Genomic DNA, 25,945 nt, shown 5'->3' on the forward strand with positions numbered 1-25,945 from the left:
TCAGCCTCCTGAGTAGCGAGGATCCCAGGCCTGAGCCGGCGGCGCCCGGCTGAATCTTACTTTTGGTGACTCTGCAGGGCTTGTCTTGGGTGAGACTAGGTTTTTTGGGGTCCCTCTTGGGTCTCTCTGGCTCGCTCTATCCTCGACGTGGCCACAGCCGCCGCCTCCGTGGGCGTGCACGGCCGCAGGGGGGCCCTGGAGCTGCTTCCCCGGCGTGCGTGGTGCTGCCGCGGGAGCGCTGGGGTCACCGGGGAGCACGGCGCTCAGGCCCCTCACCGCCGGGCCTCCTTGTCTTCCCAGGGGAGCCTTCTCCGTCGTGCGCAGGTGCGTGAAGGTGCTGGCTGGCCAGGAGTATGCTGCCAAGATCATCAACACCAAGAAGCTCTCGGCCAGAGGTGGGTGCGGGCCCATCCCTCCCGTGGGGAATCTCGGCCGTGGGGGGACAGGCCCGGGAGGCCCTCTGGGCCGTGCGTCCCGGCGGACGCCTTCCGCATCCTCTGCACCTCCTTCCTCTCGCTCCCACTCTGCGGTGCCTCTGCCGAAGGCCCTGACCCGGCTCATTCCCAGGCTGGCCTTCCGGCTTCGGGGCTCGGCTCGGCCCTGACACCGGCTCTCTGTCTGAGGGGGTCTCCACCCGTTTCCCTCTCTCCTGTTAATTCCCCTCACGGGTGTCCTCTCGCTCAGCCTTATCCAGTTTGTTGACTCGGTTCCTGGTTATTAAACCCTGACCTGGCTCCGTGGCCCCTTGACTGGAAGCTCCAGGAAGATGGGGGGGGGTCTCACCACCACGCGGGGTGCTCTCGGTCAGCACCCAGGCCAGCCCCCAGGCCAGGTACTGGGCACAGCCATGAACTCCCGGTGCCTCTGGTCCCTGCTACCAGGGCACTCGTGGGTCTCTAAGTGGATGGGGTGGGGGCTGGGGATATGGCCTAGTGGCAAGAGAGCTCGCCTCGTATCCATGAGGCCCTGGGTTCGATTCCCCAGCACCACATATATAGAAAACAGCCAGAAGGGGCGCCGTGGCTCAAGTGGTAGAGTGCTAGCCTTGAGCAAAAAGAAGCCAGGGACAGTGCTCAGGCCCTGGGTTCAAGGCTCAGGACTGGCCAAAAAATCCCCCCCAAAACCCACCTCTAAGTGGGTGGGGTGGGCGCTGCCCTGGGTTTGGAAGTGATACGTCTCTAGTTCTCATTTGCGGAACGCTTCAGGAACCAGAGCCCCAGAACCATAGATGTGACCTGGACACAGCTCCACCCCCGGGAGATCGTTAAAACCGCCAACGAGTAGGCTTCACTGCAGACGGGAACATCCCAGGTCTGCGTCGTGGGTCTCTTCTTGTCCTACCACTGGGGCTTAACCTCAGGACCTTGTGCTCTCCCTTGGCTTTCCCCCCCCCAAAACCCCCTGTCCTTCCCCCCTTGAGTCACGCCTTCACTCCTGGGCGACTGGAGATGTCTGGGGACTTTTTGTCCAGGGCTGTCTTTGATCCGTCTCAGATCTCAGCCTCCGGAGCGGCTCAGGTTGGAGATTATTTTCCTGAGTCCCCGTAGCGAGCCGCGCTGGGGGCTGGCTGAGAGGCGGGCGTCTGTGGGCGGGGTGTCGGCCGAGGGCTGCGCTGGGGGCTGGCTGAGCGGCGGGCGTCTGTTGGGCGGGGTGTCGGCCGAGGGCTTCGCTGGGGGCTGGCTGAGCGGCGGGCGTCTGTTGGGCGGGGTGTCGGCCGAGGGCTGGCGTGAGCGAGAGGAGGGGCCGCCTGGCCTAGTCTTGTTTGTCACTCCCCAGCCTTGGGGGTTTCAGGGCTCGCAGGCGGCTGCCCCCACCGGGGCATCTGCCCAGCCCCCCCCCAGCTGCCCTGGGGGGGCACGGGGGGGACGGGGGGGGGGGCGAGGCTGCGCTGAGGCTGCACAGCTGTCACAGGGCAGTGGGGGGAAGAGACTTGGGGACCGGCTCCGGACAGGCCTGCGGCCCTTCCCTCGCGCAGCCCGCTGGGACGCGGGCACGCGGAGGTGGCTGGGGGAGGGGGGACTGGGACCTCCTTGGGCCCTAGGCTCCACTGGGAAGCAGGGGGGTGGCCCCCAGGCTCCCTAGCCACCAGCCTGGCAACCACACGGGGCTGAAGACCTGGCGGGAGCGCCCCCGGCTGCACTGCAGCTTCCTTCGGGCCCCCGGGAGGAAGGAGGGTGCCCGGCCCACGCTCTGCAGAGAAGGGCTCCTCCCCGTGGGCTCATCGCCCTTCGCCAGAGCCCCGTGTCCGGCTGCGTGGGGGAGCCCCGTCTCCCGTGGGCAGAGCCCAGCGGGCCCCTAGGCCGCGTGTCCTCTGCCGGCCCCGGTGGGACCTCTGGCTGCGGGGATCTTCCCGTGGACTGTCTCTCCACCTGGCCGCCTTGCGCTGAGTTTACCCAGCCACCAGCGTGGGGAGAGGACCGTGTGCGTGTGCGTGCGTGTGCACGTGCACTAGCACTGGGACTTGAACTCAGGGCCTAGATGCTGTCCCTTAGCCTTTTCCACTCAAGGCTGGCGCTCTACCCCTTGAGCCGAGGCTGCACGTCTGGAGCTCCCGTAGTGAGCTGAAGACCAGCGTCTCATGGACATTTCTGCCTGGGCTGGCTCTGAACCACGCTCCTCAAATGTCAGCCCCCTGAGGAGCTAGGATGACAGGCGTGAGCCCCCGGCGCTGGGTAGGAGCCTCTTGAGAGAGAATTCTGGGCATTAAGGGCAAAGCTAAGGCAGGAGTCCGGAGTCCTGCTCCCCTGTGGCCTTCCACCACGGTGAGACTCCGGAGTTGAGGGACTGGTCGCCAGTTGATTGATTCCTACCACGGGAGGCAATGTGGAACAGTGCTGCCAACCTAGACGGGCGCCCTTCTCTGCCGCTTGTTTGTGGGGGACCCGGGCACGCTGCGTGCAGCTCTATGCCCTGGGGAGGGTATTCAGGCAAGGCCTTGCTCTCAGCCTGCCTTCTTGAAATAACACGAGACGGGGTAGTTTCCAGCCGCAGTGCTAACAGGCCACTATAAAGATAGTCAGGGGAGGAAGGAGACTGAGAGAAGCAGCCGGAGCCCGAGGCCCGGGCCTTCCCGGGAGAGCCCAGCGACCGGGGAAGCGGAGACGGGAAGGATCGGGTGCCAGGCCAGCTCCACGACGCCCTCTTCCGGCTGTGGAGGCTGGGGGGGGGGGAGAGTGCTGGGGGGGGCGGGGGAGGGAGGAGAGGACCTCACCTGGCCTTTGCCTCACCTTTCAGATCACCAGAAGCTGGAGCGCGAGGCCCGCATCTGCCGCCTGCTGAAGCACCCCAACATCGGTGAGCCCCAGGGCGCCGCTCTCTCTCCGTGGGGATGGAGGAGGCCCAGGCGGGGGGCCCAGGGCCCCAGGCTCGCTCCTGCCTGCCACGGACGCCTAGAGGCCCCTCCTCGGCTGAGGGGGACCGAGGAAGTGGGGCGCAGCCCCTGCCCCTGGCCCGCACCCCACCTGGGCCCCCGGCACCCCCTGGGTGTGGGACGTGAGTGACCGCTGACTGAACCCCGAGGCTCCGAGGCTCAGCTGTGACACACGAGTGTGTGCGTGCGTGTGTGTACACGCGTGTGGGCCATCTCCGGGCAGTGCTGCTCCTCCATGTGCACCCCTCTCTCCTTCCCCCGCTCAGCCTTGCTAGGAGGAGAAGCGATGGGCTCTGGAGGGCACAGGTCGCAGCTCACACCGAGGCCGGCCGTGACCTTGGCCGGCCGTGACCTTGGCCGGCCGTGACCTTGACACGCTGCTCCCCACCACTCGCAAGTTTTAGATGCACAACAGAAATAGGCATAAATGGAGACCGGTATAAACCTGCCCCGGCACTGGCACCAAAAGAAAGAAGAAAAGACGACAAGAATTTCTGACATTCATGGCTTCAGATGTATAAATAAAAACGAGGCTACAGACTTGTTTCCTCTGCCCCCGGGGGCAGGGAGAGGGACACTTTGTCCCCAGGCTCGCCTCAAACTCGCCAGCTCGCCCCACCTTCCCGAGAACTGGTGTTACGGGCAGGGACCACCACACCCGATTCGGATTGGTTTGTCTTAGGACTTTCTGTTTTGCTTTGTTTTTATTTAAGGCTCAGCGTCTGAGGGCCGGGATTACAGGCACGCCCCACCATGCTTGGCTTATTCTGTGACAAAATCCTTGAAAGTCCAGTGACCGCTGAAGCCAGTGGACACACACACACACACACACACACACACGCACACACACACACTACGCCTGGTACAGGACGGGGTGCGGGGGGGGGGGAGCTACTGTCTGTAGCCCTTGACTCCTGCTGCTCTCGCCGGCTCGGGTGGACGTTCGCTTCCCACACGTACCGTGTGCATAAGGCAGAAGCAGCCGGAGGGGGGGGGGGGGTAACCGAAGCCAGGCGCCAGGGTTCAGTCAATACCCAAGTGCATGTAAAACAATGAAGTCCGCCCTTCCCTTGGAAAGGTGCTAAGAAATGAAACTAGATGCCTGGAGGGAGAGTGAAGTATGAATGGTACAGAAGTGCTCACTTCACAGTACGTTTGCTTTTTAAAAAAGTAAACTATCGGTATTAAGGTGTGATTCTACCATATGTACTCGTAAGATTTTGCTTTATGCATTTAAAGCACCTGCCAGGGTTTTGTTGTTGTTTGTGGTTGTTGTTTTTGCCAGTAAGCAGTAGGGCTTCAGCTCACGGCCTCACGTGCTCGGCTTTTGGGCTCACGGCTGGCACTTGACCGTTGAGTCACACCGCCACGCTCCACCTTTTGCTGGTTAATGGGATCTAAACGTCTCAGGTACGGTTCTCAGCGCTCGTCTTCCAGAGTAGATAGGGTTACAGGTGTGAGCGCGAGTGCCCAGCACCTCTGTCAGTTTTTATTGCTGAGGGAAATTTCAGGGAGGAAGGATCTCTTTGGCGCACCGTTCCAGATGTTTCGGCCCCCGGGGGGCCAGTTCTATTAGGTTTAAGCTGTGGTGAGCCGGAGTAGTAGAGTAAAATGCTCACCTCATGGCCGCCCAGAAGGGAGGAGGACGGGGTGCCGGGGGCAAGGTCTCCTCTTCAAAAGGCACACCTGGTGGGGCTATCGTGGCAGAGCCCTGGGTTCGCTTCCTCAGCACCACATACAGAGAAAAGGCCAGACGTGGCGCTGTGGCTCAAGGTGGTAGAGCGCTAGCCTCGAGCACAGACGCTCAGGGACGGTGCCTAGGCCCCAGGTTCAAGCCCCATTACGGACAAGAAACAAAAAACTGAGATCTTGCCCGAAAACTCTAGGGGCTGGGGATATAGCTCAGTAGCGGGGTGCTTGCCGAGGTCACCCTGGGTTTGAGCCTCCACTCTGAGTTAGAGGGAGAACGGCTTGATGGTTTAGAGCGTTCTCTGTTGGGTTGTGTTTCTTTGTGCTGGTCCTGGGGCTTGAACTCAGAGCCGCACACCCTCACTAGGTTTTTTTCCCACTCAAGGCCTGTTGTACCGCTTGAAGCACATCTCCCCTTCCGGCTGTGTTTGGGTTTGAGACTGGGACTTGAACTCAGTACCTAACACTTCTGCTCATTGGCCAGCTCTCCACCAGCTGAGGCAAACTCCGAGGCCGACACTTCTGGCCTCTGGGGAGCGAGTTGGAGATGAGACTCTCGGGGGCTTTGCTCGCTCGGGCCGGCTTCGATCGGCGCGGTCCTCACGTCTCAGTCTCCGGGGCAGGGGGAGTCACAGGCGGGCGCCAGCCGCTCCCCGCTTGTCCCTGTCACCCTCTGGCTCTTGTCCCCAGGGGGCCCCTGTCGTTGTTTTGGTTTGTCGCAATTATGAGAGCTATAGGCATCGAGGGGCTCAGGGATTCTTTGGTGTGCCGGTTTGGTTGAACTCGGGGCCTGGGTGCTGTCCCCGAGCTCTTTCGCTCAAGGCCAATGCGTTGCCGCCTTGAGTCGCAACTCCACTTGCCGTCTTTTGGTGTTTAATTGGAACTGAGAGTCTCACAGGCTTTCCCTCCCCAGGCTGGCTTCGAACCATGATCCTTGGGCCTGAGCCACCAGCGCCTGGCGAGGAGCTAGGTGCTGAGTCGGCCGTGGGCCCGTGACCGAAATCCAGTGGCCCTGGGGCTCACCGCGAAAGCGACTCTTCCCCTCCTTCTTTCTCCCCCGAGGCCCCCCGATGTCTGCCTCTCGCTTCTCCCGGGCCGGTGCCACGCAGACGCTTCACAAAACGCGTCCCTTTCGGAAGGAGCGAAGCCGCTGTGCCTCGCTCTCCCCTGGGCGCATCCCTCGGAGACGGCTCCGAGCGGGGCCGTGTAAGCTGCGGGGATGCGGGGCCGCCTGGCTTCTCTCAGGAGGGGGGGCGAGGCCGCCCCAGCCCGCCTGCTCCTGCACGCGGTCAGGATGTGGCTGAGGCAAGGGCGCGCCTCTGCTTCCAGCTGGCCCCGTGCGGGCAGGCCGGAGCCCAGGGTCCCGCCCGTCTGTTAAACAGCTCCGCCGCTGGGGCTGGGGATGGGGCCCAGTGGCAAGAGAGCTTGCCTCGTATCCATGAGGCCCTGGGTTCGATTCCCCAGCACCACATATACAGAAAACGGCCAGAGGTGGCGCTGTGGCTCAGGTGGCAGAGTGCTAGCCTTGAGCAAAAAGAAGCCAGGGACAGTGCTCAGGCCCTGAGTCCAAGGCCCAGAACTGGCCGAAAGAAAGAAAGAAAGAAAGAAAGAAAGAAAGAAAGAAAGAAAGAAAGAAAGAAAGAGCTCCGCTGCTTTGGGGAGCTCTGGGTTCCTGGGGGTTTCTGTAGCTGGTAAGTGAGGCGTTCAGAGGGGACAGTGTACCCCAGCCCCCAGAACTCAGATGCCGTTCCGAGCAGGAGCAGAGCAGGGGTGTCAGCGAAGGCCGGCACTGGACGGGCACCCACAGCCACCCTCGTACCACAGCACCTGTAATCTTCAGCGTGTCGTTCTTGAGTGCCGGCACGGGAAGAGGCTCAGGGAGGCCTAGCGACGTGTTCACCCGCACACCGCCGGCCAGTGCACGGCAGACTTAGAGCCACGGGCCGTTTCCAAGACTCCAGCCCGCCCGACAGGGGCGCGGGGGACGGGAGAGGGGAGAGGGCCGGACTCCAACACAGGGGCGCTGGGGACGGGAGAGGGAGAGGGCCGGACTCCCACACAGGGCGCTGGGGACGGGAGGGGGAGAGGGCCGGACTCTAACACAGGACAGGGATGCGGGGGACGGGAGAGGGAGAGGGCCGGACTCTAACAGGACAGGGGCGCGGGGGACGGGAGAGGGAGAGAGCCGGACTCTAACAGGACAGGGGCGCGGGGGACGGGAGAGGGAGAGAGCCAGACTCTAACACGACAGGGGCGCTGGGGACGGGAGGGGGAGAGGGCCGGACTCTAACACAGGACAGGGATGCGGGGGACGGGAGAGGGAGAGGGCCGGACTCTAACAGGACAGGGGCGCTGGGGACGGGAGAGGGGAGCGGGCCGGACTCCCACACGACAGAGGTCTTTGCGCTTTAGTCTGGGCCTCATTCTGCGGTGCCCGAGGGCTCGGGGTGCAATCTGCATCTGTCCCGGGGTCCCCTGCACAGGGTGCTGTGCCGCGTGGGTGCTCGGCGGCCCTGCGAGGGCGGGAGGGCGGGGGGGGGGGGTGGCGACCAGCCCGTCCGGGCGTGAAGGGCGTAACCGGCTGCCTTGCCCCCCACAGTGCGGCTCCACGACAGCATCTCGGAGGAGGGCCACCATTACCTGATCTTCGACCTGTGAGTCTCTGCCGGGGCGCGGGGTGCCTGGGCAGGGGTGGCCTTGCCGGGCCTGAGGGGCGTCCTCGGGGCGGGCCGCACCCCTTCTTCTACCCAGCCCCTCCAGCGTGGCTGTCTCGCACCGGGCGTGCCGGCGGCGGTGGCGGATCAGAACACCAAGCGCCGCTCGCTCGCGTGGCGGTTTCATTTGGGGTTCGGTGCTATCTGTGGCCAGCGATGCCGCCGGCCACGCGTCGTGGCCATCTACGGCTGCCTTTTGGAAGGGGATTGGTTAACGCGGGGGGGGGGGGACCTGATAGGCCGGGGGCCTGGGCGGGGGGTGGAGGAGATCAGAGACGCTGCTGGCTGTAGAGCAGCTTGGCTGTGCGGTCGCCACGGGGGAGGGAGGGAGGGAGGGAGGGAGGGCGGGAGGGCGGGTGAGCCACGCCCGCGGGGCCCGGGGCAGCGCAGGAAACCTCCCACTTCCTTCTCCATTTCCTGAGACCCAGAGCTGCTCTGCAAGTCCTCAGGACGTCCTCTCCAAAATCACCCCGCAAAGCGGGGCAGGAGACATGAGCCGAGGGCAGAGAGCCAGCCTAGACAGCTCAAGGGCCTGAGTTCAAACCTCAGCGTGGAAGAGCGGGGTGGGGGGGAGAAGAGAGAGAGGAAAGAGGAAGACAGGAAGGAAAGAAGGAAGGAAGACTATAAATGGCTGTCGTGGTGCATGTGTATAATCTCAGCATTTGGAAGGCTGAGACAGGAGGATCAAGCATTTAAGTACAGTCTGGGCTACATAGTGAGGTCTGTATGTGTGTGAGAGAGAGAGAGAGGGAGAGAGACAGACAGACAGAGAGAGATATTAAGCTAAGCTGTAGAGCAAATAGAAAAGTGAAAAACTAGGTCCTTGGGCCTCCAGGAGCTCAGTAAACCCAGTCCTGTGTTCTAAGCCAGCCAGGCCCTTGTGGTGTGGTGGTTAGTGGAGGGGCTGTGGTGTGGTCATTGGTGGAGGGCCATGGTGTGGTCATTGGTGGAGGGCCATGGTGTGGTGGTTGGTGGAGGCCCCATGGCGTGGTCATTGGTGGAGGCCCTGTAGCGTGGTTGTTGGTGCAGGCCCTGTGGTGTGGTGTTTGGTGGAGGCCTGTGGTGTGGTCATTGGTGGAGGGCCCGTGGCGTGGTGGTTGGTGGAGGCTCCGTGGCGTGGTGGTTGGTGAGGCCCTGTGGTGTGGTCATTGGTGGAGGCTCCGTGGCGTGGTGGTTGGTGAGGCCCTGTGGTGTGGTCATTGGTGGAGGCTCTGTGGCGTGGTGGTTGGTGGAGGCCCCGTGGCGTGGTGGTTGGTGGAGGCCCCGTGGCGTGGTGGTTGGTGAGGGCCTGTGGCGTGGTGGTTGGTGAGGCCCCGTGGCGTGGTGGTTGGTGGAGGCCCCGTGGCGTGGTGGTTGGTGGAGGCCCCGTGGCGTGGTGGTTGGTGGAGGCCCCGTGGCGTGGTGGTTGGTGGAGGCCCCGTGGCGTGGTGGTTGGTGGAGGCCCCGTGGCGTGGTGGTTGGTGGCGGCCCCGTGGCGTGGTGGTTGGTGGAGGCTCTGTGGCGTGGTGGTTGGTGAGGCCCCGTGGCGTGGTGGTTGGTGGAGGCCCCGTGGCGTGGTGGTTGGTGGAGGCCCCGTGGCGTGGTGGTTGGTGGAGGCCCCGTGGCGTGGTGGTTGGTGGAGGCCCCGTGGTGTGGTGGTTGGTGGCGGCCCCGTGGCGTGGTGGTTGGTGAGGCCCCGTGGTGTGGTGGTTGGTGAGGCCCCGTGGCGTGGTGGTTGGTGGAGGCCCCGTGGCGTGGTGGTTGGTGAGGCCCCGTGGCGTGGTGGTTGGTGAGGCCCCGTGGCGTGGTGGTTGGTGGAGGCCCCGTGGCGTGGTGGTTGATGGGAGGAAGGGTGTGCTGGAGGCAGACAGGGAGTGTCTCCTGGAGCCGCGTGGGAAGGTGACTGGGGTCTCCCCCGCAGGGTCACGGGCGGGGAGCTGTTTGAAGACATCGTGGCTCGGGAGTACTACAGCGAGGCGGATGCCAGGTGAGAGCCGGGGGGCCGGCGGCGGGCCGTGGGCGCGGGGCGTCTCTGCCCGCCGCGCCCCTCACTGCGCCAGTCCTCTCTCCCCAGTCACTGTATCCAGCAGATCCTGGAGGCCGTGCTCCATTGCCACCAGATGGGGGTGGTGCACCGGGACCTGAAGGTGAGCGGCCCGCCCCGCCCCGCCCCCCGCGCCCTCCCGGCGCCCACAGCACCCAGGGTGGGGAGGGAGGGCGGCTGGATCTGAGTCCAGGCAGGCCATGGGCCGGCCACGAGGCCCCAGCCAGCCCCCCTTCCCGAGTTTCTCGACCTCCCGGCTTCCCTGTGGCGGGTTGCCAGAGGAATCGGGACCTCAGTGAGCGCCCAGCACCCGGGTCACGGAGCTGCTGCCGGTCTCTGTGGTCGACCCGGTCCCAGGGCTTGAACGCGTGGCCTGGGCGCCATCCCTGAGCTCTTTCTCTCAAGACCAGGGCTCTGCCACTTCGAGCCACAGCTCCACGTGTGGCTTTTTTGGGGTGATTCATTAGACACAAGAGTCTCATGGATTTTCCTGCGTGGACTGGCTTTGGTCCGCCATCCTCAGACCTCAGCCTCCTGACCAGCAAGGTTCCGGGCGTGAGCCCCAGCGCCCGGCTTCCGCTGTGGCTCCGGTTCCGGGCTCTCGGGTGGACAGAGTCCTGTGACCTCGGGGCCCCCTCCAGTCACTTCCTCCGGGGGGGGGGGATAAGGGTCCACAGAGACTGTTCCAGTTGTACCACAGTCCTTATACACACACATACACGAGGTGCGCACACACACAGAGTGAGAAGAGGAGGAGGAGGAGGAGGAGTGGAAGGAGGAGTGGGAGGAGGGCCTGGATTTAGGCCATTCTGGGTACACTAATTAGTGCCACAGTCAGCAAATCAGGGCAGGAAGCTGCGGAGCCCCGGGCTGCGTGCGTGGGGCCGGGGTCTCCAGAGGGCGGAGGAGGCCTCCGGGAAGCCGGCGGCCAAGCTGGGCTTGTTTGGGCCTGGGCTAGCTTTGGGGAGTGGGAAGGTGGGGGGCCGTGACTTGGCCTGTGGGTCAGCGTTAAGTGTGACAGTGCCAGGACAGGACTGTGGAGGAGACTCTCCGCGTCCCCCTTGTTCTGAGTTCCAGGGGAGACCGGTGGGAAGCGGGGATCCAAGGGACCGAGCCGGTGGAAGGCAGCCGCCGCTTGCGGGGCCGGGGAGCCGGGCTCAGGGCACCCCCCCATCAGCCGTGGTCCCTGGGCCCCCACGGTCTCAGCCAGGAGGGATAAAGGAGTTTGTCTTTGCCTTGATTTTCATGGCCACCCAGCAGCCGAGTGACCGTGGTCAAGTCACTCACCTGAGCCTCAGTTTCCTTATCTTTACCCGTGTGACAAATACTTAGCTAAGACGGATGTGGCCGAGAGCCCCTTCTCTGGGTAGAGTGCACGTCTCTGCGGGATCCCCTCAGAAGGGTGGGAACTAGATGAAAGGAAATTTGGACAGGGAAATAGGAAGTGCAAAGGCCCTGTGGTTGGAGCAAGGGCTCCTGAGGCGGCCAGGCGTCACACAGGCCGAGGCCAGCACTGTGTGCGCTGCTTCTTTCCTGTCACAGTGGCCGTCACTCCCCTGCCTCCCCTCCGCCCCCGGGCCCGGTCCTGGGCTGGCTGGTGGAGGACGGTTACAAGCAAAGAAGTCTTGCCGTCGGGGAATCCCCGTCCTGGGGCGGAAGTGCAGGGTTCTGTGGTGGGGGGGGTGGGGGGTGGGGGGTGGGGGTGTGCAGGAGGCGGAGGCGCCGGCTTGTCCAGCCCCTCTTCCTAGCCCCGGGCTGAGAAGCAGAGCCTCCTGACCGTGGCCTCTCCCTCCTCCCCGCTCTCCCTCCTCCCCGATCCTCCCTTCTCCCGGTGAAGCCGGAGAATCTGCTGCTGGCCTCCAAGCTCAAGGGGGCGGCCGTGAAGCTGGCGGACTTCGGCCTGGCCATAGAGGTGGAGGGGGGAGCAGCAGGCTTGGTTCGGTGAGTGCCGGGGGGGCTGCGGGGCGGCGGAGGCGTCCGCGGAGGCCGTCCCCTCGCCGAGGTCCAGGTCCCGGCTCGCCAGGGCGCAGGGCAGGCTGAATAGCAGGGGAGCGTGGAGGAGGACCGGCCGGGCCCGCGCTCCGGGACCGCGCCCGGGGTTCCGGTAGAGCGGAGCGCGCGGGGGCTCTGTGGGGCCTCTCTCACCCGTTCCCCCGTGGTGGGGGTCGTGGGGTTTGAACCGGGCTGTGTGCCGGCGGGCGGTGCTTTCTCGGCAGTGTCGGCTCGTGATGGGAACTGAGCTCCGGGCTCACAGCCCAACGCGGCCACGCGGGACGTGGTGACTCGGGGCGTCCTCTCGCCTCGGCGGGGGAGCAGCAACCCCGGGATCCCCAGGGCGCGGCTGAGGGCTGAGGACGGGCGTGGAGAGGGCGTCAGGGCGCTGAGGGCTGAGGACGGGCGTGGAGAGGGCGCGGGGGCTGAGGACGGGCGTGGAGAGGGCGTCAGGGCTGAGGGCTGAGGACGGGCGTGGAGAGGGGGCGGGGGCTGAGGGCTGAGGACGGGCGTGGAGAGGGCGCGGGGGCTGAGGGCTGAGGACGGGCGTGGAGAGGGCCCGGGGGGCTGAGGGGCTGAGGACGGGCGTGGAGAGGGCTCGGGGGCTGAGGGCTGAGGACGGGCGTGGAGAGGGCGCGGGGGCTGAGGGCTGAGGACGGGCGTGGAGAGGGCTCGGGGGCTGAGGGCTGAGGACGGGCGTGGAGAGGGCGCGGGGGCTGAGGGCTGAGGACGGGCGTGGAGAGGGCGCGGGGGCTGAGGACGGGCGTGGAGAGGGCGCGGGGGCTGAGGGCTGAGGACGGGCGTGGAGAGGGCGTGGGGGCTGAGGCTGAGGACGGGCGTGGAGAGGGCGCGGGGGCTGAGGACGGGCGTGGAGAGGGCGTCAGGGCTGAGGGCTGAGGACGGGCGTGGAGAGGGCGCGGGGGCTGAGGGCTGAGGACGGGCGTGGAGAGGGCGTCAGGGCTGAGGGCTGAGGACGGGCGTGGAGAGGGCGCGGGGGCTGAGGGCTGAGGACGGGCGTGGAGAGGGCGCGGGGGCTGAGGGCTGAGGACGGGCGTGGAGAGGGCGCGGGGGCTGAGGGCTGAGGATGGGCGTGGAGAGGGCGCCATGGCTGAGGACTCAGGAGGGGCGTGGAGAGGGCGCGGGGGCTGAGGGCTGAGGACGGGCGTGGAGAGGGCGCGGGGGCTGAGGACTCAGGAGGGGCGTGGAGAGGTTGCGGGGGCTGAGGGCTGAGGACGGGCGTGGAGAGGGCGCCAGGGCGCGGGGGCTGAGGGCTGAGGACGGGCGTGGAGAGGGCGCGGGGGCTGAGGGCTGAGGACGGGCGTGGAGAGGGCGCCAGGGCGCGGGGGGCTGAGGGCTGAGGACGGGCGTGGAGAGGGCGCGGGGGCTGAGGACGGGCGTGGAGAGGGCCCGGGGGCTGAGGGCTGAGGACGGGCGTGGAGAGGGCGCGGGGGCTGAGGGCTGAGGACGGGCGTGGAGAGGGCGCGGGGGCTGAGGACGGGCGTGGAGAGGGCCCGGGGGCTGAGGGCTGAGGACGGGCGTGGAGAGGGCGCCAGGGCGCGGGGGCTGAGGGCTGAGGACGGGCGTGGAGAGGGCGCCAGGGCGCGGGGGCTGAGGACGGGCGTGGAGAGGGTGTCAGGGCTGAGGGCTGAGGATGGGCGTGGAGAGGGCGCGGGGGCTGAGGGCTGAGGACGGGCGTGGAGAGGGCGGGGGGGCTGAGGGCTGAGGACGGGTGTGGAGAGGGCGCGGGGGCTGAGGACGGGCGTGGAGAGGGCGCGGGGGCTGAGGGCTGAGGACGGGCGTGGAGAGGGCGGGGGGGCTGAGGGCTGAGGACGGGCGTGGAGAGGGCGCGGGGGCTGAGGACGGGCGTGGAGAGGGCGGGGGGGCTGAGGGCTGAGGACGGGCGTGGAGAGGGCGCGGGGGCTGAGGACGGGCGTGGAGAGGGCGGGGGGGCTGAGGGCTGAGGACGGGCGTGGAGAGGGCGCGGGGGCTGAGGACGGGCGTGGAGAGGGCGCGGGGGGCTGAGGACGGGCGTGGAGAGGGCGCAGCCAGCCCCCCCCCCCCCCGTGCACGCTCACCGGGCGCCAGGCCTCCGCCGCCTCCGCCGCTCGCGCGTGTGCTTTGTGTGTCCTTCATCCCCACAAACCCTCTCCATCCCGGGGGATTAGATGACAGGGGAGGAAACTGAGGCCTGGAAGGTAAAGAGCCCGACCCCCCCGGGTGGGGGAGGACGTCGGGGCACCATCAGCATGGAGACCACGCCCGCGGCCGTCCCCGGGCAGCCCCCACCCAGCAGCGAGGCGGGCGCAGGGCTCCGCGCTCAGCCCGGAGGCGGCCAGGAGCTGCGCCTCCCGGGGGGGGGGGGGGGGGCGGGGGGGTGGGGGGGCCGGGGGGGGGCACCGGCCGGCGGCCCGGCAGCGGCGGCTGGGAGGGCGGGTGTGCGGAGCCCGGTGATCCCGTCCTCCCTCCCGTGGGGCCGACGGCGGGGCGGGTCGGGGGCGGCGGGGACTTCGGGGGGCCGTGTTCCGCTCCAGGGCGCCCCTCGCCCCTCTCCCGGCAGGCTCTGGCTGCAGGTTACTCACGTGCCACCCTCTGTGTGTGTGTCTGCCTGTGTGTGTGTCTGGGGAGCAGGGTTCGCGGGGACTCCGGGGTACCTCTCCCCGGAAGTGCTGAGGAAGGACCCGTACGGGAAGCCCGTGGACCTGTGGGCCTGCGGTGAGTGCGTGGGGGGCGGCGGCCGGGCTGGGGCCCCTGCGCCCCCCGGCCCCGGGCTGAGCGTGGCCTCCCCCCCCCCTGCAGGGGTGATCCTGTACATCCTGCTGGTTGGCTATCCCCCTTTCTGGGACGAGGACCAGCACCGCCTGTACCAGCAGATCAAAGCCGGGGCCTATGATGTGAGTGCCCCCCTCCCCGCCCTCCGCCCCCCTCCCCGCCCTCCGCCCCCTCCGCCTCCCTCGCGCTCTGGGGCGGGGAGCCGAGGGGCTCGGGGCTCACCGTGCTGGGATTTCCCCCGCGGGGCCGTAGACGGCAGAGGCAGCCCTGGTGCGGGGCAAGGAAAGAGGACTGGCCGGGGGTCCCCCCCCTCCCCCATATACAAATAGCAATTCCGTGCCGCTCTTCCGAACGCTCTACCGGGCTCCTTACGTTTCACCCGGAGCCCGACCTGTGATGACACCCCGCCGTCAGACGGGGCGGCGGACGGGGCGGTGACGGCGTCGGCCATGTTCTCGGGAGCCCCGGGCCCCGGTGGTGGTCGCCGGCGTGGCCGGGCAGAGGACCCCTGCCTGCTCCCCTGCCAGTCAGGGGCCGGGGGATCGCAGGGGTGGCCCGGCGCAGGCTGGGCAAACCTGGCCCCTCTGCCCCTTCCAGTTCCCCTCCCCCGAGTGGGACACGGTGACGCCCGAGGCCAAGGACCTCATCAACAAGATGCTGACCATCAACCCCTCCAAGCGCATCACGGCCGCCGAGGCCCTCAAGCACCCCTGGATATCGGTGAGCGCCCCGCCCCGAGGGCCCGCCCGCCCGCACCGCCCCCCGGCCCCCGCCCCACACCCCGCCACCCCCCCCCCCCCCCGGTGCTCGGTGGCGATACCCACACGAGCCAGGCCCGGGGCTGGGATCAGAACTAGGGGTGGCGCGGACGGGGTCACCCCAGGACCGCGAGCCCCCTCACCTTCCCCATGACGCCGGCTGCACCTCCACCGGCCCCCCCCCCCGCCGGGCGGCCCCCCTCAGCCTCGCGTCTCCCCCGCAGCACCGCTCCACCGTGGCCTCCTGCATGCACAGACAGGAGACCGTGGACTGCCTGAAGAAGTTCAACGCCAGGAGGAAGCTGAAGGTAAGGGAGCCCTGCCCTTCCACCCCCGACTCCCCGCCCCGGGGTACACGCGCCCATCCTGAGCCGTCCTGCGGGGCCCGGAGGCGGGAGCCGCGGGTGAGATCCCGCCCACACCCGTCACCCCCAGGCTGGGAGGCGAAGCCACGGGGACCGGGCCACTTCCCGTCGGTCACCGGGGAGCCCAGGGGCGCCCCGCCTGTCACAGGCAGGCCGTCCCGCACCCAGCAGGGATACGGGGGACGCGTGGGAGTCCTGGCTCTCGGGGACCCCCCCTCACCCAGACTTGGAGCGCGGGGCTTCCCGCAGGGACTCGGGCCGGGGAGGCGATGGCGGGCACAGAGCTAGGGCTCAGGGACTCTGAGTATCACAGACGACCGGATCCAGGCGGCGGCGGACGCGATCCAGGTCCAGATCACGGCGTGTGGGGGCCCGGAGGCCTGTGCCCCCCAGAGCCTGGCCGAGAGAGGGCCCCCCCCCCCCCCGGCGAACGCTCTGGGTCTGGGCCCGGGGCCGCGGGGGGCGCGCTGGTCTCGGAGTGGGGGGCTCTCGGCCCCGCGGTGGGACTCGTGGCCCGCGGGACCGGAGATGCGTCCAGGGCCTGGGGCCTCGGCAGCCGCTTCAGCCGCACGGTGGGGCCCATCGATGTCAGGGCCCCCGTCCCGGAGCTCTGGGGCCCCGCCGGCTCCTGCGGGGGGGGGGGGGCGAGTCCAGGCTGCCGGGGAGGGGCAGAGGCCTGGTCCCCGTGCCCCTCCTGCCCGTCCTCCCCCGCGTGCTCCTCACGCCGCCGCCTCCCGGCCCTCCCTCCTCTTCTGTGTTGCAGGGCGCCATCCTCACCACCATGCTCGCCACCAGGAACTTCTCCGGTAGGTAGCGGGGCGGAGCCCACCCTGCCCTGCGCTGGTCCACGCGGGTCACCGTCCCGCCGGGTAGCGGGGAGACCCCCGGCCGGGGCCCCCCACCCCTGCGCACACCTGCGCCCAGAGAGCAAGGGAGGAGCGGGCCGAGGTCAGCGGCCTGGAGAGTCTGGGCTCCTCGGGCCGGGCCGGCTGGAGGGGGAGGTTTCCAGAACGTCTAGGGACCTGGAACCGGGCTGAGGGGGCACCCCTGGGGCCCCGTGCCCGGCGGCCCTCGGGCTCCTCCCGTGACCTCCGAGACAGAGGACTAGAGGGACGGAGCCCGGCTGCAAGGCGGGGCGTGCCCGGTCACCTGGCCACGCGGCTCCCAAGAGAGAAGAGGAAGAGATTAGCGAGTGGTTCCTTGTGGCACACGGGCCGGTACCAGGCTGGCACCCCCCGAGGCGTGTCTCCAGGGGAGCCCGGGGCAGTGACAGGGCAGCAGAACAGATGCAGACCGCAGAGATGGCCCCGCTCGCCCAAGGCGCCCCCGGACGGATGCGTGCCTGCGTCGGACACGGCCAGAGCTCAGCTCCGAGCGGGGCACGGGCCCGGCTTCCCCGCGAGGGGCCATCTCGCTCCCGTGACCAGCGGGAGGGAAGGAGCCCGGCTCGGCGTGAGACTCTCCCTGGACAAGGTCCTGCCGTCTGTGGAGAGTTGGGCCTCCCACCCCAGACAGAGTCTTCAAAGAGAACCGCAACAGGGGCTGGGAACGTGGCCTAGCGGTAGAGAGCTGGCCTCGTATGCATGAAGCCCTGGGTTCGATTCCTCAGCACCACAGAAGGGGGGGTGCTGTGTTGTGTTGAAAGTGGCAGAGTGCTAGCCGTGAGCAAAAAGAAGCCAGGGACCGGGCTCAGGCCCCGAGTTCAAGCCTCAAGACTGGCAAAAAAAAGAAAGAAAACAGCAACCAAATCGATGGCAGCACTATGAAGCGTGCCAGTCCAGGGACAGCGCAAGCCCTTCGGGTTGTACCCATCTCTAAATGGGCTTCATACAGCCGTGGCAGTTGACAGCTCTTAAATAGTTATGGATATATATATATTTTTTTAATTTTTTGCCAGTCCTGGGCCTTGGACTCAGGGCCTGAGCACTGCCCCTGGCTTCTTCCCGCTCAAGGCTAGCACTCTGCCACCTGAGCCACAGCGCCCCTTCTGGCCGTTTTCCATATATGTGGTGCTGGGGAATCGAACCCAGAGCTTCATGTGTACAAGTCAAGCACTCTTGCCACTAGGCCATATTCCCAGCCCATGGCTATATATTTTGACGCCGTGTATGGACCCCAGCATGAAAACAAAACAGCAACAACAAAAAAGGACAAGAAATTGGATTAAGAAAATGCTGGTCCTGGGGCTTGAACTCAGGGCCCCGGCACTATCCCTGAGCTTTTGTGTTGAAGACGAGTACGCTACCACTTGAGCCACAGCTCCACTTCTGACTTTTTGGTGGTGAATTGAAGACCAGAATCATACGGACTTTCCTGCGGGGACTGGCTTTGAACTGTGATCCTCAGGTCCCAGCCTCCTGCGACGTCCGAATCGCAGGCCTGAGCTGCTGGCACCTGGGTGGAGTGAGTCTCAGGTCTGCCACTGTAAGAGGTTTCATAGGAAACCTAGCTTTCCTGTGATCTCTTAGAAAGCAGAATCTGGGCACACTGGACAAACGCTGCTCCAGGTCCACGGGGGAAGCGTCCCGCCTGGCTCCGCCCGAGGCCCGCCGGGAACAGCTGTTCGAGAGCAGCCTTCCGTAGCTCGGTGTGTCCCGCGGGGGGCTTGAAGGCAGGACCGGCCATGACACCATCCCAGAGGCCCTGGGGCGACGACCCCTGACCCGACGCCCCAGTGCCAACTGTATACGCAGGCTCCGTGCTGTGCCGAGCGCTTCCTGGAGTCCTGCCTCGCTTGGGGCTTTGCTTCAGGTCTGAAGAAGCTAGGCGCCGACAGGACAAGGCTGGACATTCCTGTCACTTCCTGGCTGCCAGGGCTGTGCAGCCAGGAAGTGAGGAAAGGGATACGACAGAGAGAGAGAGGGGGAGAGAGAGAGGGAGAGAGAGAGAGAGCGAGAGAGCGCTGTTGTTGCTCTTCTCCTGCTGGCCACCAGGAGCAGACGCAGCCCCCTGTGAGGCCCACGCGTCCGCGATGGCCTCTGGGAGGAGGCAGGGCTGGACACTGGACCGGGGTGGCCCCAGGGACGGGCATCTGCTTCTTGTCACCAGCAAAATGCAGCCTGCAGCTGTCTAGAGTGGGTAGGCAGGGCTGACACATGACCCCTGAGGCAGCATGGGGCTAAAATTAGAGAAGGCCGGGGCAGGCGGGCAGCTGGGGGGGAGCGTCCAGCCCCCAGCCGGGCAGCAGGCCTCCGGCTGGCCACCGCCCGCCCGCCCCGCGGTGACTCCAACCCAGAGGGAGTCCCCAGGCGGAGGCAGCGGCCCTGCCATCTCAGGACACGGCCTCCCCCCTTGAAGCCACAGAGTTGTCTTTGAGATCGCAGGGACCTGGGGACCCCAGGGCCCCCCGTGGGCCACGGGCGGCCCCGTCTGCTGGAAAGGACGAGCGGGAGCGGCGGCAGGAGGAGGAAGTTTCCCCACCCCGCCCGGGGGCTGAGCCGGCTCTGTTCCTCCGTCCTCCACCCTCAAGCTCCGCGCCGGCTACTTGTGGATGCTGCTCTTTCTGGCCTTGTGGGCCCTGGTGCCCTGCCTGGTGTTGCTAACCCTCTACTTTCTCTCCTCCACAGGAGGGAAGAGTGGAGGGAACAAGAAGAATGATGGTGTGAAGGTAAGCCCCCGAGGGCCCGGCAGGCCTATGCCGGCAGGGTCTCTGCTCAGCCACAGGGACTGGCTCTCCAGGTCAGGCCTTTCTCGTGGTGTTCTGGAAAGGCTCCGGTTTGGCTTGGTGAGAGCGACTGGGGGGAGGGGGTGGCCAGCCGGAGGGAGGGGGGCAGTGCGGGTGGCTCGGGTTGGAGCGAGCACAAGGGATGGGGCCGATCGGAAAGAGGCCTCGTGTGTCGGGGGGTGGGAGGGAGAGAGGGGTGCACGTCGGGGCCGGAGCGCAAGGAGGGCCGGGCACGGTCGCGGAGAGCCGCTGCCCAGGCACGCGCGGGCGGCCGCGGAGGCCCCGCCGCGTGCACTCGCCCGGCACCGCGGGCCCGGGAGGGGGGCAGCCATTCCCTGCGGCGTTGGGATCCACAGGTCTTCTTTTCCCACCAACACCCACTGGCTCGGTGCCGAGGACCCCGGCGCCCCTCCCGGGGCCTGTCCCCCGAGCCGGCCCCCGACGCCTGAGCCGCTCTCCTCCACGCCCCGCGGGCCCCTCCTTCCAGCTCTTCTCCCCCTGCCCTCTGGGGCCCCGGCCCCCACTCTCTGCAGGCCCCCCCGCCCGGCAGGTTCTCACCTCGGGAGACCCGGCTCGGTGCTGGGCTGCGAGCGTGCCTGGCCAGGCCCGGGGCTGGGCCGGGCGCGCGGAGTGAGGGGCAGGCACCTCACGGGCCCTCGCCCCCGGGGTGCTGCTGGCTGCCTGGCTTCGCCCGCGGGGGCACTGGCGGGGCTCCGGTCTTGGGTCCCCTGCGCTCCGTGTTCTGCTGTCCCGCTCTCCCTCGGGGCCAGGTGGGGACTCGTCTCCATTTCTAAGACCCAGGCTTTAAAAGCCAGCGCCAGCCCCGCCAGCCCCGCTGTGGTTCTCCCCTCCTGCCCGGTGCGCCCTGTTTGGGTCCCGCTACGATGGCGACCCCCTTAGGTTACGAGGCAGCCGGATGTGTCCTAACGTTGAAGATTTTCCTTGTGATCACCGGGGTTTGAATTCATGGCCTCGTGACTGCTGGGCAGGTGCTCCTCTACTCAAGTCGTGCCTCCGGCTCCCTCTGCTCTGGTTGCTTTTGAGGCAAGGTCTTGCTTTTTGCCTGTGTCTGCTGGACCTCGATCCTCCTATTTTCTCACCCCCCACACTGGGGATGACGGACTCAGGGGTCCATGCCCGGGTTTTTCTCGTAAGTACTTTGTGCCTGGGGTAGCCATAAACTGTGGTCTTCTCTATGGAAGCCTCCTGAGTGGCTGAGGTTACTGCCACAGGCCACCGCACCCTGCTGCGAACCCCCTACCGCTTTTCTATGCTTTGTTTTCTTTTGTAAAGACATGGTCTTTCTCTATAGCATAGGCGGGCCTTGAACACCTAATCCTCCTGTGTCCGCTTCCCGAGGGCTGGGATTACAGGCATTTACAACCGCTGTAGTCCCTACCGTTTCTTTGCTACTGTATCTATCTTGAGATACGTTTAGGAACACCATTTCTAGCCATGTGGCCATGTGCTATATTGCCTATGGTACTTGGCCCAGTAGCGTACACACTTGCGTTTGTAGCCTTGGAGCGGCAGGCTCTACCTCATACCCTAGGTGTGTGGCAGGCTGCACAAACGAAGTTGGTGTAAGGATGCCCTACGGTGTTTGTACCGTGACGAGAGCCCCCGCTCACAGCTTGTCGAACGGAGCCCTGCCACCCATCTGGCTATTAGAAGAACAATGGGCTCCAGCTGGATTCTTTGGGGCCCTGATGCTCCGTTCCGGGGTGGCGCTCTGGCCCCAGATGGGGTGGCGGGGGGTCGGGGGAGGCCCTACGGGGTGTCGCTGGCTCCCCCGGGGGAATCTGAGCTCCTCACCAGCATGAGATCCGGAGGATCGAGGTTGAAAGAAAGCCCAGGCAGACGCGTCTGTGGAGCTCTCCTTCCAAAATGACCAGCGAGACCCTGGGCTGGAGGTGTGGCTCTGCGGAGGGGGCACCCGGCCGGGCGTGAGGCTCTGGGTTCCAACCCCGGTACCAGCGGGATCAGGGAGGGAGGGAGGGAGGTCTAGCTTAGTAGGCCTGGGCTTCTGACCCCCGTCCCAGCACGGAAGTTGGTTTCCCAGTGCCGCCACCGGCGGGGGTAAGGCCACCGGGCAGGTGCACCTGCGCCGGTCATTCTGCCTCCCCGAGCCCGCCCTTCCTCTTTCCTGCACGAGGCCGCCAGGGTTCCCACCTCCTCCGGCTGTTGGTGAGGATTATCGGGGATCCGGGGCCTTTTGGGCTTAGCACCGTGCGGCCGTGTGGGGCACGCCGAGCGGATGGCGATGGCTTACTCGCCAGGCGTTCCCGGGAAGCGTCTCTGGAGAACAGAGTGGCTCAGGAACCCTGGGGGAAACGGGGGGAGAAGCCGGCCCGGCTCCCAGGTCGGCCGGCGCGGTGGCCCGCAGGGCGGAGGCCCGGCTCCCGGGTCGGCCCGCGTGGTGGCCCGCGTGGTGGCCCGCGGGGTGGAGGCCCGGCTCCCGGGTCGGCCCGCGCGGTGGCCCGCGGGGCGGAGGCCCAGCTCCCGGGTCGGCCCGCACGGTGGCCCGTGGGGCGGAGGCCCGGCTCCCGGGTCGGCCGGGGCAGTGGCCTGTGGGGCGGAGGCCTGGCTCCCAGGTCAGCCCAGGCGGAGCGCACCTGTGGGGGGCAGCTTGAGGCCCCCCCCGGCCCTGAGGGAGACCCCGCGTCGGGGCGCTGACCCCCTGGGGGGCAGGGCCGGGGCCGGGCAGAGGGAGGGGCGCGGCCCAGCCCGGTGCCCCCCGGTGGGTCTCCACCCTCGTGGGAAGAGGGCTGGCGGAGGGGCTCGGGGGTCTGGTGAGAACGTGCGCGCCGCCGGAGGAGGGGACCAGCTCCCCTGGTCGCCGGGGAGGTGCCGGCTCGGTGGCGTTACGGGGGTGACGCCCCCGTCCTCACGGACCTTCGAGGACTCCCGAGGCGGACGTGGCCCCCGCTCAGGCTTAGGCACCCCGGCCTGGCTCTGAACCCCACTCCCGGTGCTGGGCGGCGGGCGGCCCGTGTCTCAGAAGCCCCGCCCGGCCCCCGCGGGCCGTGGCTGCTCCCGGGGGCGCGGCCCCTCACCCCACTCACTGCCCTGTTGCCGTCCCATCGTGCCGTCGTGACCCCCGTGTCCCCTCCTGTCGCTGTGCGTCCAGATCTGATGCGGGTCTCTGCTGTGTGTCCATCTCCGTGTCCGCCCGGCTCCTCCGGCCCCTGCGCGGCTCCTCAGGTTTCTGCTGACAGCCGAGCCGAGCCGAGCCGAGCGGCCTGTTCCCCGGCGCCTGCAGCTGGGCCCCCCAAGCCCAGCCGGGGGGAGGCCAGCGCCAGGCAGGGGAGAGGGGAGGGGAGGGGAGGGGAGGGGAGGGAGGGGAGGAGGGGAGGGGAAGAGGGGAGGGGAGGGGAGGAGGGGAGGGGAGGGAGGGGAGGGAGGGGACAGGAGGAGGAGAGGGGAGGGAGGGGAGGGAAGGGGAAGGGAGAGGGAGGGGAGGGGAAGAGGGGAGGGGAGAGGAGGAGGGGAGGGGAGGGGAGGAGGGGAGGGGACAGGAGGAGGAGAGGGGAGGGAGGGGAGGGAAGGGGAAGGGAGAGGGAGGGGAGGGGAGGGGAGGGGAGGGGAAGGGAGGGGAGGAGAGAAGAGAGGAGGGAGGAGACAAGAGGAGGGGAGGGGAGGGGAAAGGAGGGGAGGAGGGGAGGGGAGGGGAGGGGAGGAGAGGGGAGGGGAGAGGTGGGGAGGGGAGGGGACGGGAGGAGGGGAGGGGAGGGGAGGAGGAGCAGGGAGGGGAGGGGAGAGGAGGAGGAGAGGTGAGGGGAGGGGAGAGGAGGAGGAGAGGTGAGGGGAGGGGAGGAGGAGAGGAGGGGAGGGGAGAGGAGGGAGAGGAGGGGAGGGGAGGGGAGAGGAGGGAGAGGAGAGGAGGGGAGGGGAGGGGAGAGGAGGGAGAGGAGAGGAGTAGAGGGGAGGGGAGAGGAGGAGAGGGGAGGGGAGGGGAGAGGAGGGGAGGGGATGGGAGAGGAGGGGAGGGGAGAGGAGGGAGAGGAGGACAGGTGAGGGGAGGGGAGGAGGAGGGGAGGGGAGGGGAGAAGAGGGGAGAGGAGGAGGAGAGGGGAGGGGAGGGGAGGGGAGAGGAGGAGGGAGAGGAGGGGTGGGAAGGGGAGGAGGGGAAGGGAGGGGAGAGGAGGAGAGGGGAGGGGAGAGGAGGAGGAGAGGGGAGGGGAGGGGAGGGGAGGGAGAGGAGGGGTGGGAAGGGGAGGGGAGAGGAGAGGAGGAGGGAGAGGAGAGGAGGAGAGGGGAGGGGAGGGGAGAGGAGGAGAGGGGAGGGGAGGAGGAGGGGAGGGGGGAGAGGAGGTAGAGGAGGGGAGGGGAGAAGAGGGGAGAGGAGGAGGAGAGGGGAGGGGAGGGGAGGGGAGGGGAGAGGAGGAGGGAGAGGAGGGGCGGGAAGGGGAGGAGGGGAAGGGAGGGGAGAGGAGGAGAGGAGGAGGGGAGGAGAGAAGAGAGGAGCGGGACTAGGCCAGCTACTAGCCATGAGGTCCTCTGGTCCAGCCAGGCAGGAAGCTGTAGGGCTGGTGTTGGTGTTCGCTGTGAGCACAGGGCCGGGGCAGGGGGCGCGGGGCGGGCGAGTCTCAGGCTCCCCACGTCCTGGAAGGAGGACGCCCCGCGTTAGACCGAGAGCCTCCAGGAGCAGGCAGGCAGCGCTTCCCAGGGCACAGGCCACCCAGGGGCGGCTCAGGTCTGTCTTTGTCCCCACCGTGGCGTAGCCATCAGGGGCCTCCTGGCCTCTCAGATACGACAGCAGCCAGGAGGGAACAAGCTCGGGAGGGGGCGAGCCCGTGAGGGACCAGACCCCAGCGGCGGAGCGAGCCCTGCACTCGGGGCCTGCAGCTGGGCTGGGCGGTGACACCGGCTCGCCATGATCGCCGGGACAGCCTGCTGGCTGACTCTGGGCCTCGGATTCTCGGTTCCCACGGTGCCCTCTCCAGCTGCAGTCCTCAGTGAGCCTGAGTCTTGGAGACTCTGAGCTCTAAGCCAGTGAGTGGCTCATGCCTTTCATCCTAGCTAGTAATAGGTCTGAGGTATTAGATTCTTGGTTCAAAGCCAGCCCAGGCTGACAAATCTGAGAGAGTCTTATAGCCAACTGATCAACAGGAAGCCAGAAGTGGAAATGGGGCTCAAGAGGTGGAGCCTTGTGAGAAAAAGCTAAGGGAGAGAGTGAGGCCTTCGTGCTGGAAGAACAGAAAAGCCTGGCACTGAGTAAGGGAAGAAGGTGGTCTACGTTTGTCCCCCACCCTTGTCTTTGGCTGGACAGCAAGTTTAGAGGATGCTAGAACACAGTGGGCAGGGCCACCTGACTCTGGATCTGGACTCAGCTTCCCTTCTGGCTGGGTCTCAGCTTCTCTAGCAGTGTAAAGGAGTCAAATAGGATGGGCTCCATGAGGGAGGCCCGGGAGGCTCCCGGACGCCCCCAGGGGAGATCCTAGCTCAGCGGTAGAGTGCCTGCCTCGCTTGTGCAAGGCCCTGGGTTCAATCCCTGGCTCTCCACAAAGGCAAACCAAAACTAACAAAGGAAAACGAGTTTCCCCCACAATCCCGATTCTCGCTGAGGAGTGGGGTCCTCTCGGCAGGATTCCTTCAAAGCGTGGGGCTCTGGAGGGCTTGGGCAGCTGGCACCCAACAGCCAGGACCTCTCGCCCCCTGAGAGAGAGTGTGGTGGGCAGCCTCGACCCCAGGCAGGGCTGGCCTTGAACTTGGCCGTTAGAGGAGCAGGCTCAGGTAGAGGCGCGTAAGGAGGCACAGCTCGCGGCTGAGCGGCCCCCGGGGCCGCGGCCCCTTCTGTGGAGGATGACCCCGGCCCATCCTCCTCCTAACTTCCCGCTGTCCTTCCTCCGCTCCCTGCCGTTTTCACGCTGTGTCTTTTCCTGTCCCATCTCTTCTCCTTGTTTTTCCAGAAAAGAAAGTCCAGTTCCAGCGTTCAGTTAATGGTGAGTGTCTGCCGTCTCCCACGCGCCGGGACCCGCGGGGCGGCGGCCGGCTCGGCTCCTGCTCCCTGCTCCCGCCTCCCTCCCGGAGGCCTGAGGACCCGCAGGGGCGGCTCCTGCTCCCTGCTCCCGCCTCCCTCCCGCGGAGGCCTGGGGACCCGGGCGGGGAGAGGGCTCAGGGCGTGCTTGGTACGTGTGCCTCGTGTGACGACATGTGTCGTGTGTGTGTGTGTGTGTGTGTGTTCCTGGCGTGTTTCTGTGGACACCTCGAACTCTAAGCCCAGCCCGGCGAGGCGGCGGCCGCCCTGCCGCACCCCCAGGGCGCGCTGGGCTCTGACCCTGGGGGCCTCTGGCTTCCGGCTCCCCGCGGCCCCCACGCGCCGGGGCTCCTTCCGGGGCTTGGTTTGTGCTGGTTGTGGCCGGGGTGGGGCTTGGTTTGGCCGGAGCAGCATGAGAGGCCCCCCTCTCGCTGGGAGAGGAGCCGGCCGGCCCTGCCTGTGGCCGGGGAGCCCGGGGCGACCCTGTTCCTGGGGCTCCATGGCTGCGTGAATCCGCCGTGTGGATTCCTCCCGTGAGGAGCCCCCCCTCACACTGGACCCCCCCTCTCTGTTGTCCTCTCTGCCAGTGTGTACTCCTTCCCCCTTCTGTGGCCACCATGG

At 67.1% G+C, this 25,945-nt stretch overlaps 1 protein-coding gene across 1 annotated transcript in view; it reads left to right on the forward strand.

Annotated features, from left to right (window-relative positions):
* Nucleotides 1-25,945, forward strand: part of LOC125345128 (calcium/calmodulin-dependent protein kinase type II subunit alpha-like) — a 47,216-nt gene that overhangs the window by 15,511 nt on the left and 5,760 nt on the right. The window contains 14 exon segments of the mRNA XM_048337369.1: nucleotides 301-395; nucleotides 3,235-3,294; nucleotides 7,659-7,713; nucleotides 9,674-9,739; nucleotides 9,827-9,899; nucleotides 11,634-11,714; nucleotides 11,716-11,737; nucleotides 14,417-14,500; nucleotides 14,585-14,679; nucleotides 15,155-15,277; nucleotides 15,540-15,623; nucleotides 16,444-16,486; nucleotides 19,247-19,287; nucleotides 25,257-25,289. Coding sequence (XP_048193326.1) covers nucleotides 301-395; nucleotides 3,235-3,294; nucleotides 7,659-7,713; nucleotides 9,674-9,739; nucleotides 9,827-9,899; nucleotides 11,634-11,714; nucleotides 11,716-11,737; nucleotides 14,417-14,500; nucleotides 14,585-14,679; nucleotides 15,155-15,277; nucleotides 15,540-15,623; nucleotides 16,444-16,486; nucleotides 19,247-19,287; nucleotides 25,257-25,289 — 955 coding nt within the window.

Source organism: Perognathus longimembris, unplaced genomic scaffold (genome assembly GCF_023159225.1).
Source record: "Perognathus longimembris pacificus isolate PPM17 unplaced genomic scaffold, ASM2315922v1 HiC_scaffold_5325, whole genome shotgun sequence".
NCBI classification, from domain to species: Eukaryota; Metazoa; Chordata; class Mammalia; order Rodentia; family Heteromyidae; genus Perognathus; species Perognathus longimembris.